General features: G+C 50.7%; 1 protein-coding gene across 9 annotated transcripts in view; it reads left to right on the plus strand.

Moving 5' to 3' along the window:
- Positions 1 to 18,536, plus strand: part of REEP1 (receptor accessory protein 1) — a 111,889-nt gene that overhangs the window by 84,714 nt on the left and 8,639 nt on the right. For 4 of the 9 annotated variants that reach the window (XM_082357687.1, XM_082357686.1, XM_082357693.1 and 1 more), the window contains 3 exons: positions 4,603 to 4,653; positions 10,896 to 11,073; positions 15,679 to 15,714. The exons of 1 other annotated variant lie outside the window; for it this stretch is intronic. In XM_082357687.1, the coding sequence (XP_082213813.1) occupies positions 4,603 to 4,653; positions 10,896 to 11,073; positions 15,679 to 15,714 (265 nt within the window). The remainder of the gene's footprint in view (positions 1 to 4,602; positions 4,654 to 10,895; positions 11,074 to 15,678; positions 15,715 to 18,536) is intronic. 4 more of the 9 variants (XM_082357690.1, XM_082357689.1, XM_082357688.1 and 1 more) reach the window with 3 other exon arrangements.

The raw sequence follows: 18,536 nt of genomic DNA on the forward strand, positions 1-18,536 counted from the left end.
GCCGCGACAGTGAGAGGCCCGCACACCGCGATGAAGAGTGGCCCCCACTTGCTGCAACTAAGAGAAAGCCCTCGCACAGAAACAAAGACCCAACACAGCCAAAAATAAATAAATAAATAATTAAAAAACAAAACAAAACTAAAAAAACCTTTCAAAGAGCATCTTTGGGCAGTGTTTCTAATGTAAATTTAAAAAAAATAATATTTAGAGTTCACCATGGCAACCATTTAATCACCAAGACTACATAAACTGTTATGGACAACCTGCTGAAAAAATTTAGGTAGAGGGTAGGGAATACTTCCCTCCCAGACAAATCAGCTTGCACTGGAGCTTATTTCCGAAACAACCTGAAGCAGCACCAAGCAAGCCTTGTCCACTGTGGTTCTACCACACTCGCCTTTGCTACTCAACACCCTGTCTTCCTCCCGACGTTTCTACTTGGAATGTTACCTCACCTTACTCCCTCCATGGATGGTGAGGTGGATTAAAACAAGCAAGAGACTCAGTCTCACAAGTCAGCAGAAGGGCTGGCACTCACGCGGAGTTGCTGGTCTGATATTACTTGCCCAATCTCTGTTCCAAGTTTGCCTGTGGAGATCATATGTAACTGGATGCATCGAGGGTCCCAGTGGAAAGAGGGAAGCCCACCTGCCTGCCTGACCTCTGAGAAGAGGCTGGTTGAACCTAGGAGGTCTGAGAAAGCACTTTTAGGATCAACATGAGTGGGAAGAGCTATTTCTTGGCTGTGGCAATGCACTTTCCTTCTTGGTCACCTCCTCCTCCCTGAATCCTGTCTCCTGTCTCTCCCTCCCTCCTCCCCTCACTCCCTCAGTGTTGGGGGGAATTCTCCAGGGCCCCACCTTGCTCTCCTCTCCATCCCAGAGCCACCTCATCCTTTCCCTTACCTTCAGCTGTCACCACCTGATGCTCCTGGTTCCCAGATCGGCTTCTCTCCCAGGTCTCAAGTCCAGCATTTCTGGTTCTCTGAACATCTCCTCCCTGTCTCCTGGTACCTTCAGTCAGCATCTCTCTAACTCCAAACCTGTCCCTCCTCTTGTGTCCCAAATTTCTGATGATGACAAAATCACCATCCTCTCTGGACCCCAAGCTCCAAATCTCAGTCATCTTTGATGCTCCTCCTTCCTCCGATTTACTCCTCAAGTCCTGCCTGTTTGATACCCCTTCCTTCCTTCTTTCCAGGCCCTCTTCCAGGCACCCTCCCTTCTAGCTTGGACTATTGCAGTAGCCACTCAAGGGGTCACTGCCACTCTCCCTTCCTGTTTGAGACCTGTGCATTTGGTCCTGATCCCAGCCTTCCTGTCTAGTATCTCCTGACCTTTCTGGTTCTTGTATACTGTACTTACAGCGCCACCTTCAGTGCTGTTCTAGAAATAGCAACTCTGCTGTTTCTAGAATTTTCTCTCTCCTGCCTCTACTGATGCTAGTTCATCTGCCCCTGTTCCCACCTATTTGAAATCCTGTCCGCCCTTCAGGGTCAAGAGCCACCTCCGTCACAGCAGCCTCCTTAGATTCCTGGTGGAACTGGTCTCTCACTTCATGGCACCCCAGTGGCCCTCTTGTAGTCATTTATATCCATGTCTTATCTGCACCCCTACTAGGTGCACAGTAAATGGTAAAGGAATGAAGGATGGCTGTTCATATTTTTAGCTGTCACAGCCAGGAGAGCAACGCTTAGCAACAAGTATGGGCTTTGGAAATATGCAGACCCAGGTTAGAAAAATCCCAACTCCAGGACTTCCCTGGCGGTCCAGTGGTTAAGATTCTGTGCTTCCAGTGAAGGGGGTGCAGGTTCCATCCCTGGTCGGGGAATTAAGATCCCACATGCCACGTGGCCTGGCCAAAAAAAAAAAAAAAAAAATCCAGCTCCCCCACTTGCTGTTGCACCTCTATGAGCCTCAGTCTCTTCACCTGCAAAATGGGCATGATAATGGTTTTTGCCACAAAATAGTCATGAGTCGATGTCCATAGAGACTTCCCAGGAGGCAGAGCTCATGCTGAGGCTACCTGTTAGTCACTTCTCCTGTGTCAGTTTGCTCTCTAAGGTTGATCATGATCTTCACTCACTGTTGAACCAATAAGAGAAACAAGTCCGATGCTGGCATTGGGAAGTTATTTACAATCCGGACTCTTGTGGAGACGAGGCTGTCTCCTGCTTGTGTGGATCTCTTCCCGTCTTTTCTCTGTGGTGCAGTAGCTTGGGCACAGTTGGGGCGTTGCCTGTGCCCTTGTCCCTCCCTGTCCACCTTGCCTGTGCTGTGTGGCCCTGGGCAAGCCACTCTCCCACCCTGGGCCTCAGGTCCCTCATTGCTCTGGGCCCGACTTCCGCCTCCTGCTCAGCCTTGAGGTGAGCAGTGTCTGAGTGGCAGCGTCTATATAACACGTGAGCCCCTGCCCCAGTCCCCACCGAGAAAGAGAGAGAGAGAGAACGAACAGGAAGGAGACTTAGGTGCACTTACTTCACAGGGGAGGACACTGAGATCCCAGTGCTGAGCGGCTGCCCAAGGTCATGCTGCTGTTAGATGCTGCCCAAGGTCATGCTCCTGTTAGATGCTGCCCAAGGTCGTGCTGCTGTTAGATGCTGCCCCAGGTCATGCTGCTGTTAGATGCTGCCCCAGGTCATGCTGCTGTTAGATGCTGCCCAAGGTCATGCTGCTGTTAGATGCTACCCAAGGTCGTGCTGCTGTTAGATGCTGCCCAAGGTCATGCTGCTGTTAGATGCTGCCCAAGGTCATGCTGCTGTTAGATGCCGAGCTGGGCTGAGACGGATACTCCAGTTCCCAGTCCTGTGTTCCTGCATCACTCCAGACACTCCCATGGCCCCCCCCCCCCCCCCCCCCCCCCCCCCCCGCCTCCACACACACTGAACTGACAATTCCTGACCACATTCTGCTTGGATCACACCCCCAGGCCCTGAGGCCCCACGGCTGAGAGCCTGAGGGATGCCTGTCTGCCACTGAGAATTCTAGAGCCAGTCACAGCCCAGGGTGCTTTTAAGGTTGTCTGCCTGCTCTTCTGACCGTTTTATCTGGAACACCTCTAGGAGTTAAGAAGGTACATTCATATGCAAAAGACAGCCAGCAACTGCCCCCAAGGCAGGCTCCCACTTTGCCTTGAGGCAAAGCTGGGGCCACGCTTAAATGCAGGTGGTGGGTCGCAAGTTACCTTAAGAGACTAAAGATAGTTTCTTTAAAGCTTTATCACTGTGTCCTAATATAACATTGTAAATCAACTGTACTTCAATAAAAAGAAAAAAGAAATTAGGATATTGAAAAGCAAAACAAATAAACACACAAAGCCTCATCACTGTGATAAAGTGGGAAGTTGTAAATGTAGCTCCACTTTTCACTGAGCAAATTTGTCTTGTGGATGCCCCACCTTTGGGTCCCCTACCCCACTCCTGCTCCTTGAAGAGAGATCTGCCACCACTTTAACCTCCCCTCAGGGCCTGGCCTCTCCAAGGAGGAAGCGTGGACCAAGCAGAGCTTCGAGCTGCGTCTCACTGGCGGCCTTCTACACATGAGGGCTGGACAGCTGCTGCGGGTGGAGTCCTTCCCAGTGACCCCCGAACCCCATCACCTGGGTGCTGGCCTGACTCAGATGACCAGGCCCTGCTCTGCTTTACAGGGACTCTGCTCATCTGTGTGCTGTCATTGTGCTGCACAGCCCTGTGTCACTTCCCAGATCCAGGTCCTCATGTCCTCAGCAGCTGCTGTCAGCACCTCAGATCCAGCCTGGCCTCAGGTGTTGGCCAGTGTTCCCACCCGGCCTTCCCTCACCAGTTAATGTTCATTTTTGCACTTCATCTCCCATTAAGGGCACTTCCGGTCTTTATTGCAGACACCCACGTGCCCAGCTCCAACCTGAGGAAGGAAGACAGAGCAGATACCAGGGGCCGTTCTCCATGTGTGCCACGCAGTGTGTCCAGAATGTTCTCATGACTCTAAAATCCCACGGTCTTCACTTTGCTCACTACTCAGAAACCTTCAGTGGAGCTCTCATGGAAGTCCAAGTTGAGGCAAAATACAGTTTTTCCAGACTGATCTCCCACTCCTCACCAACACCCGAGCCTCTTCTCCTCAGACTGGTTCAATCGCAGTTTCCCAAATGCACCCGGCTTTTCCACTCTCACACCTTGGCTCCAACCACCCTCTGACCACAGTGTCCTTCCCTCTCTTTCTGATGGTGCAGCCCTTGCCTCGCTCAAGTCTGAGCTCTTGGACGAGGCCTCGCCGGGTATTCTAGCCAACAGTGCTCTGTCTCTGTCGCCTGAACTTCTGTCGCATGTTTTGTCGTCTGTCATTTGCTGTCTCGTACGCGTTTGTGTCTCGATGCCTCAGCCAGACCGTGAGAACCTTGGGAGGAGGAACCGTGTCATGTTTCCTATTCATGTTTGTTTCCCCTGCGGGGCTTCACTCAGAGCTTCAGGAACACTCCATCAGCGTTGGCTGCGAATGAAGGAGTGAAGAAGTGAGTGAGCGAATGAGTGACTTGTAGGAGGCCAGGGCAGCATGGTGCCCTTCAACCCATTTTGTCGGTTTGGTGCCCATGGCTTTTTTTTTTTTTTCTTTTCCCCTTTATCAGGTGGTTGGATTCTTTCCTTTTGTCTCCTCTTTGGACCTCAGAGAAGGGCAGGTAACCCCGCTGAGAGATGTGACTAACTCCAAACTGATCCCTTCGGGAAGGGAGGCCAACAGCCACCTGTGCCCACCAGCCGATGGTCTGGATCGGAGCCAGGTGTCTCTCCTCCCGACAGCCGTGTGTGTACATGTGCGTTAATCCCAGAGCCGAGGCCCAGCCAGCCTCCTCCCAGAGCCTCTTATTGTGTTGATTTGGTAGCATCTAACATGCAATTAACTTATTTGGTTTTTTGGTTTGTTTCATGCCTGGAGAATGAATTGAATTTGACGATTGATGCTATGGTGGGAAGGATCCTTTCTCTCTCTTTTGTTTGTTAATCCAATTCTGTGTCACGAACGAGGCCCTTGCCTTCCTCCAGCATGTTGAGAAGGAGCCTGCTTGGCCTTGATGTGGAGCATGTATAGCTGTAGAGGTTAACTGTGTTAGCGAGGTGGGAACCCTGTGGGAATTTAGAAGGAAGTACTAACTCTTTTTTTTTTTTTTCAAATATTTGAATCGCCAGTGGGAAATGTGGTTATGCTGGTGGCTTTGTTATCAATTGCCTGACTCACACTTTTGTCTTCATTCTCATTGTTATCAGTTGAAGGCAGTAGAAACCATGTGAGGTGAGGTGGGCTAAACTTTGTGCTCTGCTGGAGCCCCCTCCTGTCACTTGTGTCCCTGTCACTGGTGTCCCTTCCCCTGTGTGTCCCTCTGGAAAAGAGGACCTCGTCAAGGGCTTGCAACCAAACTTAGTAACTGTTGAATCGGGGTTCTGTGGGCCCTAATGGCAGGTATTCTATTGGTGGTAAATTGTTTTACTTAGAATATCAGCTTTTTAAAGGTCTGGGTTTTCCCAGGAATACACTCCCTCCTCTGACTAAGAAAAGCATCAAAATGTAGAAAATTTGCTGTGTGTTAGCTACATGGATTTCTTATTCCTTACAAATTGGGGGAAGGATTAGGAGTTAAAAGTTCTCAGATTCACAGCATTGCAAATCAACTGTACTCCAATAAAAATTAATTGTGAAAATAAAAAAAAATATTTATAGTACATATACATATAAATATGTACATAAAAGTACATATGGAAAAAAAAAAGTACATATGAGTCCCTAAGGTTTATATCTTGAATCCATCTATAAAATTAGAAAAATGTAGTAATTAAATACAAATGAAAGACTACATCAATAAAATTAAAATTGAAATACAAAAAAGATCTCAGATTAATAGAAAATTCAGTGACACAGTTTACTTTTTTTTTTAATTTACTTTTATTTATTTATTTTTGGCTGTGTTGGGTCTTTGTTCCTGCACGCAAGCTTTCTCTGGTTGCGGTGAGCGGGGGCTACTCTTCGTTGCGGTGCGCGGGCTTCTCATTGTGGTGGCTTCTCTTGTTGCAGAGCACAGGCTCTAAGTGCATAGGCTTCAGTAGTTGCAGCACGTGGGCTCAGTAGTTGCGGCATGCAAGCACTAGAGCGCAGGCTCAGTAGTTGTGGTGCACGGGCTTAGTTGCTCTGGGGCATGTGGGATCTTCCCGGACCAGGGCTCGAATCCATGTCTCCTGCATTGGCAGGCGGATTCTTAACCACTGTGCCATGAGGGAAGTCCCCACAGTTTACTTCTTAAAGTCCAATTTTCTAAGAGTTTTAGCCAGGAAAAAGAAAAGATTAAAGTAATCAGGAATAGATTCCCCTCCCTTGCCCCCAAGATACTTCTGTGGGATTTCTGGGGCTCTAGGAGCCCAGCTGAGAGGGCCACTGGGCCATATGTTGTTGACGTGCCCAGAAAAAAGCAAGGTGAGTCTTTTAAAACAAACAGCATGTAAACAAGCAGCCACAACAAAACTGGGTAGACCATGCTCATAATACTGTGGGGAATAAAGAGGTCAAAGTATGACAATACAAGTAGGAGATTAGTTTTCATGGAAGGCTGTGGATGTGTTCCTTTCTGGTCCCATGAGGCTGGGCTCTAGAGTGCCCATGGGCTCAGTTGCCCCGTGGCATGTGGGATCTTAGTTCCCCAACCAGGGATCAAATTCGTATCCCCTGCCTTGGAAGGTAGATTCTTAACCACTGGACCACCAGGGAAGTCCCATCTACTTCTACTTATTAAAAAGACTCTTTTGGAGTCTTTAGACATAGATTTTTCTGTGTGTCACTTTTGTACATGCAATAAAGGATATAGGCACAATAAATTGATTGAAGTCTTTCTAACCTTCACTTTCAGAATCTGGTTCTTCTGAATCACTTTTCAACTCTGTTCATCCGTATCCGTTTATGAGGAGGCCACATCGCTCTCTGTGCTTTCTAGAGCATTGGTGATGCAGAGCTTTTGTCTCTGAGATTTTCATCCATGCTGCTGATACCCATTCTGCCAGTTCTGATGTTGCCACTTTCTTCATCTTACTTGAAGGTGTCAGTGGAACGTGTTTTAGGCAACCTAGACTCAGATTCCTTCTTCAAGTGGGTCTTTTTTTTTTTATCTTTTGGCTGCACCGCACGGCATGTGGGATCTTAGTTCCCTGACCAGGGATTGAACCCGAGCCCCCTGCATTGGAGGGGCGGAGTCTTAACCACTGCGCCACCAGGGAAGTCCCAATTGGGTCTTAAATGGTTTGTTAACAGTGAACAGTCAGGAGTTTCTATCGTCTGGTCATGCCTTTGGGAATAACAACCAAGTGCATTCATGTGTAGGCAGTGCCAACAAGGACAAGGCAACAGCAGTTGTAAGACCCTCCCTAGTTTTCAGAGGTGAAAAAATGTATGTCTTGTAATTGATGAGAATTATTCACAAGAAGTCTAGGAGTAAATGGGCACTGTCAGTATTCCAGTGACTTAGTGATGCCAAGGCTCTGGGTGGATGTCTCTGTGAGTCTCCTTGTCACAAGGTGGCAGTTCCCACACTCAAAGGCAGAAAGCAGGGAGCAGGGTCAGGCCTTTCTCCTTCTGCATGTGAGAGGGAGAAAATATCTTTCCCAGAAATCCCTTAGCAGGTTTCCCCTTACCTCCCATTGGCCAGAACTGCATCACACGGCCATGCATAATAGCTAGGAGGGAGTTTGGGAAATCTGTTTTTTTCTCACCACTTCGAGAACGGAATTGGGAATGACTTTTGGATGGTCAACTAACAGTCTATCCCACTGTGGTCAAATACATTTGGGATATGCTGAGTCAAACAACCCAAAACACTACGACTTCTCAAAGCTTTTAATATGTGGCTCATTGAATTACAGAATATGTTTTTAAGCTTTTCCAAATTTAGGGAGTCCAAATTTATTTTCCCAAAAATAAGGAACCCAATTTTGCAGAATACCAGAGAACCACTCTTGGCTGTTCCCAGAATAACAAAATGAAGATTCTCAGAGCAGAGCTGAATTGGCCGGTGGAATAAGGTTTGTGGAAAGTGAATGGAGATGAGGTTTGCTGTAGAGACTGAGCAGGGCTGAGGGGTTCACAGATGAAAGGGCTGTATTGATCTGAACCATCTCAGATTGTTTTGATGGGTACGGGCTAATTTGTTTTCAAGAGCCTGTATCCATGCTGCCGTGGTTTCTTCTGAGACAGGACTCATTCGATACTGAGCTATTATTATCTCCTTTTCTTTCCTAACCTCTGCCACTTCCAGTCTTCATGATACTAGTGATACTGGAGCAGGCCGGCTGGCTTCTGGGACTGGAATTGAGTGCTTTGCTGAAATGGTCACGGACCTGTGTGATGCCTGCTGCCTCTTTTCCTCAGATACATTGCTGAGCCTTTGTAAGAGCTGGCAGACCCAGGGAAGGAGTTAGTCTGCCACCAGTTATTTGGACTTAGAATCATGAAGCCCCTCCTAGTTTTTTTGCCCAGAAGTGATCTTTTTTTTTTTTTTTTTTGGCTGCCCCACACAGCATGTGGGATCTTAGTTCCCCGACCAGGGATTGAACCCATGCCCCATGTAGTAGAAGCATGGAGTCTTAATCTCTGGACCACTAGGGAAGTTCCTAGATGTCATCTTGAATGTTTCTGAGTAGAATAATCATGGGTCATTGGCTGATGGATTTGGAGGAGATTATACTGGGGAGCTGGTCTCCCCCCCTCATTTTCTTGGCAAAGACCATCCAGCTGTTATGTCTAGAAGGTGAAGCCTCAAACCCCTTGCCCACCGTTGTTCAGAAGCTGTATCTGAGGCAACCAGGGAGATTTCTGCCTTTCTCACATAATGCCCTCCAAACACTCCTTTGCCTGGATTTAGGATTCTAGTTGTATATACATATATTTTATTTTATTTTATTTATTTATTTTTAAATTTATTTTTATTTTTGGCTGCGTTGGGTCTTCGTTGCTGCACGTGGGCTTTCTCTAGTTGCAGTGAGCAGGGGCTACTCTTAGTTGCGGTACGCGGACTTCTCATTGCGGCAGCTCCCCTTGTTGCTGAGCATGGGCTCTAGGCACACGGGCTTCAGTTGTTACAGCACGCAGGCTCAGTAGTTGCGGCACGTGGGCTCTAGGGCTCACAGGCTTCAGTAGTCGTGGCGTGTGGGCTCAGTAGTTGTGGCACACAGGCTTAGTTGCTCCGCAACATGTGGGATCTTCCCGGACCAGGGATTGAACCCGTGTCCCCTGCATTGGCAGGTGGATTCTTAACCACTGTGCCACCAGGGAAGTCCTGTATATATATTTGATTATTTAAATAGTTTTCTTTCTGCTGTTGTTAGTTTCCTGGAGACATGGTTTTTTAAGTATCTTTGGTAGGTTGAGAACTTATCATTTTCATATTTTAATGCATCTTTGTTTCATTCTGACATTTTTTCTAAAACTGTCTGCAAGCTCCTTTGTTTTCCCTGTTGCCTCTAATGAACTCATTCTGTGTTTGCTCCTTTAGCTAACTGACTCTTTTGCTAAAGTTACTTCAGTGAATTACTGTGCTTTGTTGGCTCATTTTCATTACTATTTAAGTAAAGTGAAAAAAAATCTCCAAACCCTTCTGCCATCTCTGAAAGCCTCTTACTAATGCTGTCATGGCCCTTGTTGGTTTTATCAATCCCACCCCGCAGCCCAGAGCCCTTGTTAGCTGCTCTCACTGATTTTGTGCTGATTTGTTGGTTCTGTTCTATCTGTGGTGCCTGTGGTCCCCACATCCTCTAGCCCTCTAGGACTACTCTTTCCTTCATTATTCAAATAAAATACCTCCACCCCCCCATCCATGCATCCCATGTACCTATGGGAAGTCTGCATGCCCACGAGTGTTTCTGAAGATACCCCAGTTTATCAATTTGCCTAGTGGTTACTTGTCTGTCACCTCTTGCTCCAAATCCCAGCCCAGTTCTCAATAATCCACGTCTCCTTACCAGCCCCTCCGCCCTCAGGTTTCCTTCTCCCCCAAACACGAGTCTCCCCCTCCAGCCCCTGAGGCACACCTAAAGCAATGCTCTCATCCCTGTGCCTTCCTGATAATCCTTTCACTTTGACAGATTCTCTCATCCAGACAGCGAGGCCCTTCCCTTTCATAAGTATAATGGATTGATCTTGCTTTCCTAAACAAAAGAATAGTTTCCCCCTGAGACAGCTTCTGTGGCTCCTTCAGAATAAGAAATGGTTACAGTCAACAGTGTTTTGTTGCGTGTGTGTTTTTTTTTAATATCATCTTTTTCCTTCCTGATTCATTACCTTTGGGTATTTTATGAAGCTCAAATGTGACAGTGGCAGTCAGTGTGACTGATGAACAGTCATGTGAACAGATAAAAGAAATGGCTGTTGTCATACATTTAAAAAATACTGTCTGCATTTTATTTCCTTTGAAAAGAGTAAGGACTGAGCACATAGATTATTAAGTTCTGATATTCCAGCCAGATTCTTGTGTCCTGGGAACTGAGCAAAATATAGCTCTATAAGGATTTTTATTTATGTAAAGCCTGAGAAGCCACAGACAAGCCCTGGAGAGTAGGAACCGAAGGCAGCAGTCGTTTCCTCGGCCCTGAGTCTGGCTTGAGGCTCTGGCTTATCGTGGGGGGCGTCTGAAGGAGAGGAAGGAGACTGGAGCCAGAAGAACAATTCCTGAGCCCACAGGAGGCCCTAGAACATTCTGGGCCTGGACCCCCTCAGTGTTCCCTGCAAGTACACCAGGTAGCTGGCCCTCTGCAGAGTATTCCAGAGGACTGGCCTCCACCTTGCTGACTGTCGGAGCCCCCTCTTGGCCTCGGTTGCGCTCGCCCGCCACGGCTGCCCTGGTCCGTGGGGCAGGCCTGTGACGTGCGCCCCGTCCTGTGTTGTGTCCAGGGACAGGGTGCCTTGTCAGAGAGACTCCGGAGCTTCAGTGTGCAGGACCTCTCCACCATCAGGACAGACGGCGCCCCTGCTCCCGCAGGCCCCCCGCCACCGGGGCCCGGGCGGGCCAGCGGCAAGCATGGCCAGCCTAAGATGTCCAGGAGTGCTTCTGAGAGCGCTGGCAGCTCAGGTAGGTGTCACTTCCCTTCCCCTCTTTTCCACCTCGTAGGCCTTGCTTTCGTGGAGAGAGACCCAGGCCCCCCCCTAGGGCCCTTGCCCCGAGGACTCGCCACCCATACAGACGTCCATCAGACCATGCCAGGCCAGACAAGGGGCAGAGCACCGCTTGGGCCAGGACAGAGGGCTGGCCTCGGGGACTCTGATGGGGGGCAGCGTTAGGTGCACCAAAGGGCCCCATCGCCTCCATCTGATTATCTGGGGGGTTTGGGGGGGTTGTGTAGTAGTACCTGCACCAAGCCTAGAGGCGACAGGCCCAGCTGGACCTGGGCCAGGGCAGCTTTCTCTGTGTTCTTCTCTGACCCCGCACTCCCAGGAGGGCTTACCTGTCGTGAGTCCCTGAGCGTCTCCTCCCACCCAGCCAGGGCTTACGGCACGGTATCCCTTTTCCCTGCGTGGTATTTCCTGTCCTGTCTCTTGCTCTACCACCTCCTCCCCTCCCTGAGCCCCCATGCCCCATGCATAACCTCGGCCACCACACGCAAAGGCCGCACTAGCTCTGGGGTCTAATTCCTGTGGAGGCCAGGGCTTTACGGAAACCACACCTCTACCTCGATGTCTACCCCTGGTAGAGGGGTACCTGGGCCAGGATTGACCTGGAACTTTGTTTAAAAGTGCAGAGTCCTGGGCCCCCCCCCCCCCCGCCGCCCGCACCAGAGGATTCAGTAGGTCTAGGGTGAGACCCTGGTACATGATGCTGTCGAGGTTGCAGCCACATTTGGGACCCACTGACGTCTGATCCCTCAGTGGGTTTCGGGCTTGTGGAAGGTAGGGGCAGGTATTAGAGGGCTAGGGAGTTGGACCAGGACTCAGGGTTTCCCAGACTGTTCCTTGGGACGATTACGGGGACTTGGCTCTCAGGAGCTGAGCACTGCTGCTGCCAGCAGAAGGGTGATGGGGAGAGAGCTGCAGGGGATCGTTCTAGATCATCACCTCCGCCCCTCCACCTTGGTGGGAAACTGAGCCTGGGGGCTGAAACTGGGCCACTGTTGGAATCTCTGGCTGTGACCTGTGCAGGTGGCTAGTCTGCCCTTAAATGTATAAACAGGGACATCCAGGCCACCTAGACCTACGCTGTGTGCTGTGAGGTGCAGCCTACAGGGGCACCTCAGTCCTGCGCCTGGGGTCCTTCCAGGCCCCACCTGACTTGAGGGTCTAAGACATGGATGGGAAAGAGGGAGCCTCACCACTGCCCTGGGAATGACAACCCATGCTCCCCTCCAGGGGAAGGAGAACGGCTCAGGGCCTGGCCCAGCGTCTGCCAGGTTCCAACCCTCTCAGGAGTGGCCTCTCTACCCCCGGCCCCAGGATTGAAGAATGTGGCTTTTCTGTTGGAAGGGAGAGATTTTAACCCTAGCAGGGTTGGGGAGGTGGAGGCTTGGCCATAGGGGTGAGGTCCACCTCAGGTAGGGGGAACCCTGTCCCTGTGCCAGGGGAACTTAGTGTGGAATCCCAAAAGGCCAGGCAGGAGGGGACCTTGGGGATCACTTAGTCTAATCCTCTGATTTTACCAATGAAGAGACAAAGGCCCAGGGAAGGGAGCTGTCACCAGGGTCACCCACTGGTGGCATTCTCCTGTGGCCCCCTGACTCCTAGGCCAGTGCCTTCTCTCCACTCACCTGCTGGCCATCAGGTTTCCTTGAGCATCTACAGCTTCTGACCTCCTGGGCACTGTCACAGAAATAGGGATGTGAAATGCAATTAGATATCGCCTCCACCCTCGGTCAGCTTACCGGCTACGAAGCCTCAAATGAAAGCTGTCATTGGAAGAAAAAGGGCCCTAATTCTGTGAGGCTCAGTGGGCAGAGCTGGAACCAGTGGGGTAAAGTTCCAAGGGGGTAGCCACTTACTAGCTGTGTGGCCTGGGCAAGCTGTTTATCCTGTCTGCACCGCAGATTCTTTATCTGAACACGGGGAATGACAAGCCCCATTTGTAGGGTTGTCGTGAGGATTCAACCAGAATAATCCATGTAAAGGTGCTTAGGGTCATGCTTGGCACTCTAGGTAGTAGCTGCTGCTATTACTGTTCTTGTTGATGTCTAACTCAGCTACGGAAGCACTTTATAATATGGAAGTATCCAGGACAGAAATGGGCTGCCTTGTGAGGTAGTGAGATTCCTGACATTGGAAGGGCCCAAATCAAAGTCAAATAGTCATACACCAAAGCTCTAGGGAGGGATTCCTGCTTTGGTGAGGAAGTGGGCCTAGCTGGCCCTACAGTCCCTTTCCCTCTTAGAGTCTGTATTGTCATTATAGAGGTGAACGAAGCAGAGGAAGTAGGCTCAGAGAGGTCACACACTGTGCCAAGGCCACACAGGACTGGAATCCAGGCCTCCTGCCTACACCTCCCCTTGGTGGATTATTTGTGGCAGCTTCAGAACTAGGAAAGAGAGAGGTTTGGTAGGATCGAAAAGGTGATGGATATTACTCAGCCATAAAAAGGAATGAAATTTTGCCATTTGTGACAACATGGATGGACCTGAGGGTATTATGCTTAGTGAAATAAGTCAGACAGAGAAAGACAAATACTGTATGTTTTCATTTATATGTGGAATCTAAGAAATGAAACGAACAAATGAATATAACAAAACAGAAACAGACTCAGAGATACTGAGAACAGACCTGTGGTTGCCAGAGGGGAGAGTGGTGGCGGGGAGGGGTAAAATGGGTGGAGAGGATTAAGAGCTACAAAGTACCAGATATCAAATAGATAGGCTACAAGGATGCAATGCACAGCACAGGAATATAGCCATGATTATTTATAGTATCTGTATACGGAGTATGATCTATAAAAATATTGAATTACTGCACCTGTACACCTGAAACTAATATAATATTGTAAGTCAACTATACTTCAATACGGGAAAAAAAAAAAAGGCGATGGGAGGCATCCCCTGGGCTTTGAACATCTTCCCAGACAATCACTAGACGGAAGCGGATTTGGGCTGATTTGTTTGGTTCTGACCCTGCCGCCCTCCGTCCTCTGCCATGCCCCGGGGGGCAGGGGCAGCGCTTTGGTTGCAGGTGTGCAGGCCAAGCAGGTGGGGTTCGCAGAGAACCAGAGAGCCTGCTGTGCTGCCACACGACCTGCTCTCCTCACTGCCTGCCCTTGGCCGTGGCGCCTGTGATGTCAGGGGGCCGGCAAGGGAGGTGCTGACCTAGCAGGGAGGGTAGGGACCATTGGCCCTCGCCCTGGCTGTTCTGGGCCTAAAATAAAAGTCATCTCAGAAAGAAAGACCAGTGAAAGATGGCCCAGGGTCTGGGCATGGGGCAAAAGCACCCAGATCAGAGGCTCTGGGGCTGTCGTAACCCCAGAGTGGAGGGTCCGGGTGCCTGGGAGGAAGTCAGCCAAAGGAGGCCCAGCTTTGTGTGCCCTCCCAGCGCCCAGCCTCGGACGCCAGGCATGGTCGGGTCGGGGAAACGGCCCCCAGTCTGGGCTTCCATCCTGGCTGAGTGACCCTGGGCCTGTGCAGAGACGGTAAATGCAACACAACGAGGCAGACGTCACCAAGCAGTCACCACACTTGTTCCCTCTGGGCCTAGGTTCAGCCTCAGAACCTTCCTCAGAATGATACCCCAGGCGGCTGCTATCAGAGGATTTGACCTTGGCACAGAAAACGAGCTCAATTCGCTTCAGGTTTCCTTTGGAGAAAAGGCACAAGAATCCCTATCCAGCCTACATCTTAGGCTTGTGAGGAGAGCAGTCAAGGTTATTTGCAGGCCCTGGCGTGTGGCACCTGTTGCAGGCAGGCTGGGGGAGGATGGGCAAGACGCGGTAGCTGCACCCGGTGGAGTTGTGTGCAGTGTCGGAAGCAACAGTTTCAATGTACATACAGGTAGAGTTTGAAAACACGAGGCCTAGTGGAAAAAGTACAAAACGGAATAAGATATTATATAACAATTTATGTAAAATAAAAATATAGGCCCACTGGTGTAAAATAACACTATGCAGTTTGCATCGCCCACCCTGCAGAATGGACTGGGAGGCATTTTGTCAGACGCCATTTATGGAAAGTCTGGCACGGAACCCCGGGAAGGGTACAAGGGAGTTGAAAAAATGATCCTTGCCTTCCATGAACTTGGAGACAGCCTGTATTTAGTGAGCACCTACTGTATACCAAGGCCCAGATGTGCACCAAGACCAATGGACTGTGTAAGGTAGCAGCCAATGAGCCGTTGGAGCACTTTGAGGGTTCAGCGGTCAGTTTCCTGCAGGTCATTCTGAACTGGGAGACAGAGAGAGGAGGGGCGTCTGGGCAGGCACAGTTGGAGTTATTTCTCAGAGGAAACTTGGACGTCGTCCCCTGCCTTCCCTTGGGCTGCGGGACACAAGGACTGACCTCTGTGGGCCAGGCAAGGTCATTTTCTAGCACCTGAGAGGAAGCTGGATCCGGAATGATCCCCTCCCCCACCTCGGTGTCTCTACAGAGACCCACATTCCTGGGACCCCTGTATTGAACACACTGGGATCCCCACACCTCCCTGGGACCTCCCAGTTTGCCTGGGGCTGGTTCCTGTCAACTGGGGGCTATCACTGATGGTGCCCCCATCCCCACAGTGTGTACCTGCTGCTTCTCCTGCAGGACCCGGAAAGGTGAGTAGACAGCCAGCATCTCTGCAGCGTGAGGGACTCGCCTCGGGAGAAGGCTCTAACCATGAGCTGGTGTCAGACCTGGGGGCTCCCTTTCAGCTGCAGGGTCTGGGGGTGGAGTCAGGAGGTTAACTCCTTAAAACAGCAAACATGGATTAATTTACAGCGAAGCCAGGCTAGACGTTTGGGAACGGCTTCACTGGGTGGTCTGGCTCAGGGACTCTCAAGAGTTCTGGTCAGGATGTCGGCCAGGGCTGCAGCCATCTGAAGGCTTGACTGAAGATGGCTGTCTTGTGACTGCTGGCTGGAGGCCTCAGATCCTCACCACATGGGCCTCTCTGGGGCTGCTTGAGCATCCTTACAACATGGCAGCTGGCTTCACCCAGAGTGAGTGATGCAGGAGAGAAAGGGCAGGTAGGAAGCCACAGTACCTTTTAGGACCTGGTCAGAAGTCACACACCACCACTTCTGCCTTATTCTGTTGGCTGGAAGTGAGTCATTAAGTCCAGCCCACACTCCAGGGGAGGGGAATTCATCTCCACCTCTTGAAGGGAGGAGCGTCAAAGAATGTGTGGAGCTATTTTAAAACCATCCCAGGGTCATAGTTCCTTGTGCTCTGGGTGATGATGACACAGGCCCTTACCCAGCTCCTCTGAAGTGATAGAGCCGCAGGGGTTTCGGTCCTTGTGCAGCCAAGGGAGCCCTGGTCCTGCTTTGCCACTTACCAGCTGTGTAACTATGTGCGAATCACCTAACCACTCAAAGCCTTGATTTGCTTCAAATAGAGATAAAGATCCCCGCTTTCCCAGTTCACTGTGCTGCTGTGAAAATGTCTGTGAAAGGACTTTTTGAAGGGTGGTGACGATGATTACTGTTATAGCCAGGAGACCTCAGGGAGGGGAGGGGCCTGGGCTCTCCCCAGCCCGGGCCGGCCCCCGCTGCCACCCTCCCTGGGTGTGGGTGATGGCTTAGCCGCATTGTTCTCTCCCAACCTGCTCCTGCGCTTTCCCTGACCTTAACTAGACACGCGAGGGACCAGAGATGGTGCTGGGCTAACCCAGCCCCCTTTGCTCCCCCCAATGAAGGAGCTGCCTTTGGCTTAGAAGGCGAGAGGGGCCGCCCCTGGCCTGCAGCTGCTGGCTGGCGTGAGGGGAGGAGAGAAGCACGCCTGGCGCCCTTGTTGCCTGTGCCCCCAGCCCCGGTGCCACTGAGACGTGCCTCGTGCCTCCCATATCGGTGGAGGGCAGGAGGATGTGGAGCTGCGTTCTGAGAAGGGTCCTGTTTTCCCTTTATTTCTTCAGTTTTAAGACTTTTCAATGCTAAGGTTTTCAAAGGTCTGTAGACATGGGGGTTTTGGAGGCCATCAACCTAATGAGGACAGATGGTCCAAGGAGTCCTGAGCAGGGCTGCGGAGACCAGCATCGTGCTGGAATAGAGGAGTGTATATATGCTCAGCAAGGATAAAAGAAACAGAGGGGCTGCACGCAGCTGTTTCCAGCACTAGTGGCCAAGACTCGGGCCTGCTGGACGTACTAGTTCGTGGGAAACAACCACAGTGTCCCAGGCAATTATGGTTATTTCTATCTAGTCACCCTTTACAATTTTGAGTTTGTAAATTCCATGAGCCACTCAGAAAGCCTCTCCTTCCGGGACCTTGTCACTTGGGGGACCAGGGAGAGGAGAGCTGCCTTCTCCTCCGTTCTTGCCTCGTGGGCCTGCTCTGTGCTGCCCTCTGCTTGGGGAAGCCCTCGCCCTCCCCATGACACCTGGTGGTTTCATAATCAGAGGCTGCCTTTCCAGTACGTTTAAATAGAATTACAGCTGATTGTGGGAACTGAGTAGAGTTCGGTCTTCCTGGGAGCTGCGGGGATGGGGGCTTCTTGGGGACCGGACAGCAGGTGGGGCTCGGTGGAGGCCTCCGGCTGGGGTGGCCCTGCTCAGAGTTGTGATCTGGGAGCCTTTGCCCCAGCCCTGCCTTTCTGGGCCCTCTTGACACCCAGGGCCCTGGAGTTCTTCCCCGTCTCCCTAAGGTCTTCTTGCGAGGAAGCAGCTAGTGATTTGTCCACACCATTTCCCTCTGTGATGGTGGGAAAACCCCTTGGCTCTCCAGGCCTCAGTCTCCTACTCTGTAAAGGGGGGGGGGGGGTGGCTTGAGCTCGATGCCCCTGGGGCCCTTCCAGCTCTGACCCGTTTTCTGCGGGTGAAGGGTGCTGAGTGTGAAGTGTCAGCAGATGGTGTCGGGGGAGGTTGGTCTCACGGCCGGGGCTGGGGCAGTGATGCTGGGAGAGAGGATTTCAGGGGGTCACAGATGCTTTGGTCAGAGGGGCCCTCCTGGTCCCCCGAAATGATTTCCATCTGTGCGTCTCAGGCCCCAGGAGAGCGTTCTCCTCCATTCCTGCCCATCTGTTAATCGTTTCCTGTTGTCTCCTGCACATCTGTCTCTCTTTTTGTGCTTCTGTTATTCTCTCTCTCTCCCGCTCTTACCTACCCCCCTTTCTCCCCTCTTTTCTCTCTACCTGCCTTGATGTTCTATAGAGCTGAAAACTGAATTCTATTACTGCTTGAAATTAGTCATAGAGGTGGGGTTTTTTTTTTCCTTTTTTTAAAAAAAATCAAGTGCATGCGACATATAAAAAGCAGAGTCATCTCTTTTTATCCTCTCTATTAAAAGAAAGAGAGAATTGCATCTTTCTTGAGGGTGGCCCCGGGGCAGTTTCTTTCCTCAGCAGCCGGAGCCGTCAGAGGTTTGGAGCGCGGGCAGAGAGTGAGCGTGTGTCCGTGTGTGTATACCTGTGTGTGTGCACGAACGCTCACACGTGTGTGTG

Source organism: Balaenoptera borealis (assembly GCF_965194805.1).
Source record: "Balaenoptera borealis genome assembly, chromosome: 15".
NCBI classification, from domain to species: Eukaryota; Metazoa; Chordata; class Mammalia; order Artiodactyla; family Balaenopteridae; genus Balaenoptera; species Balaenoptera borealis.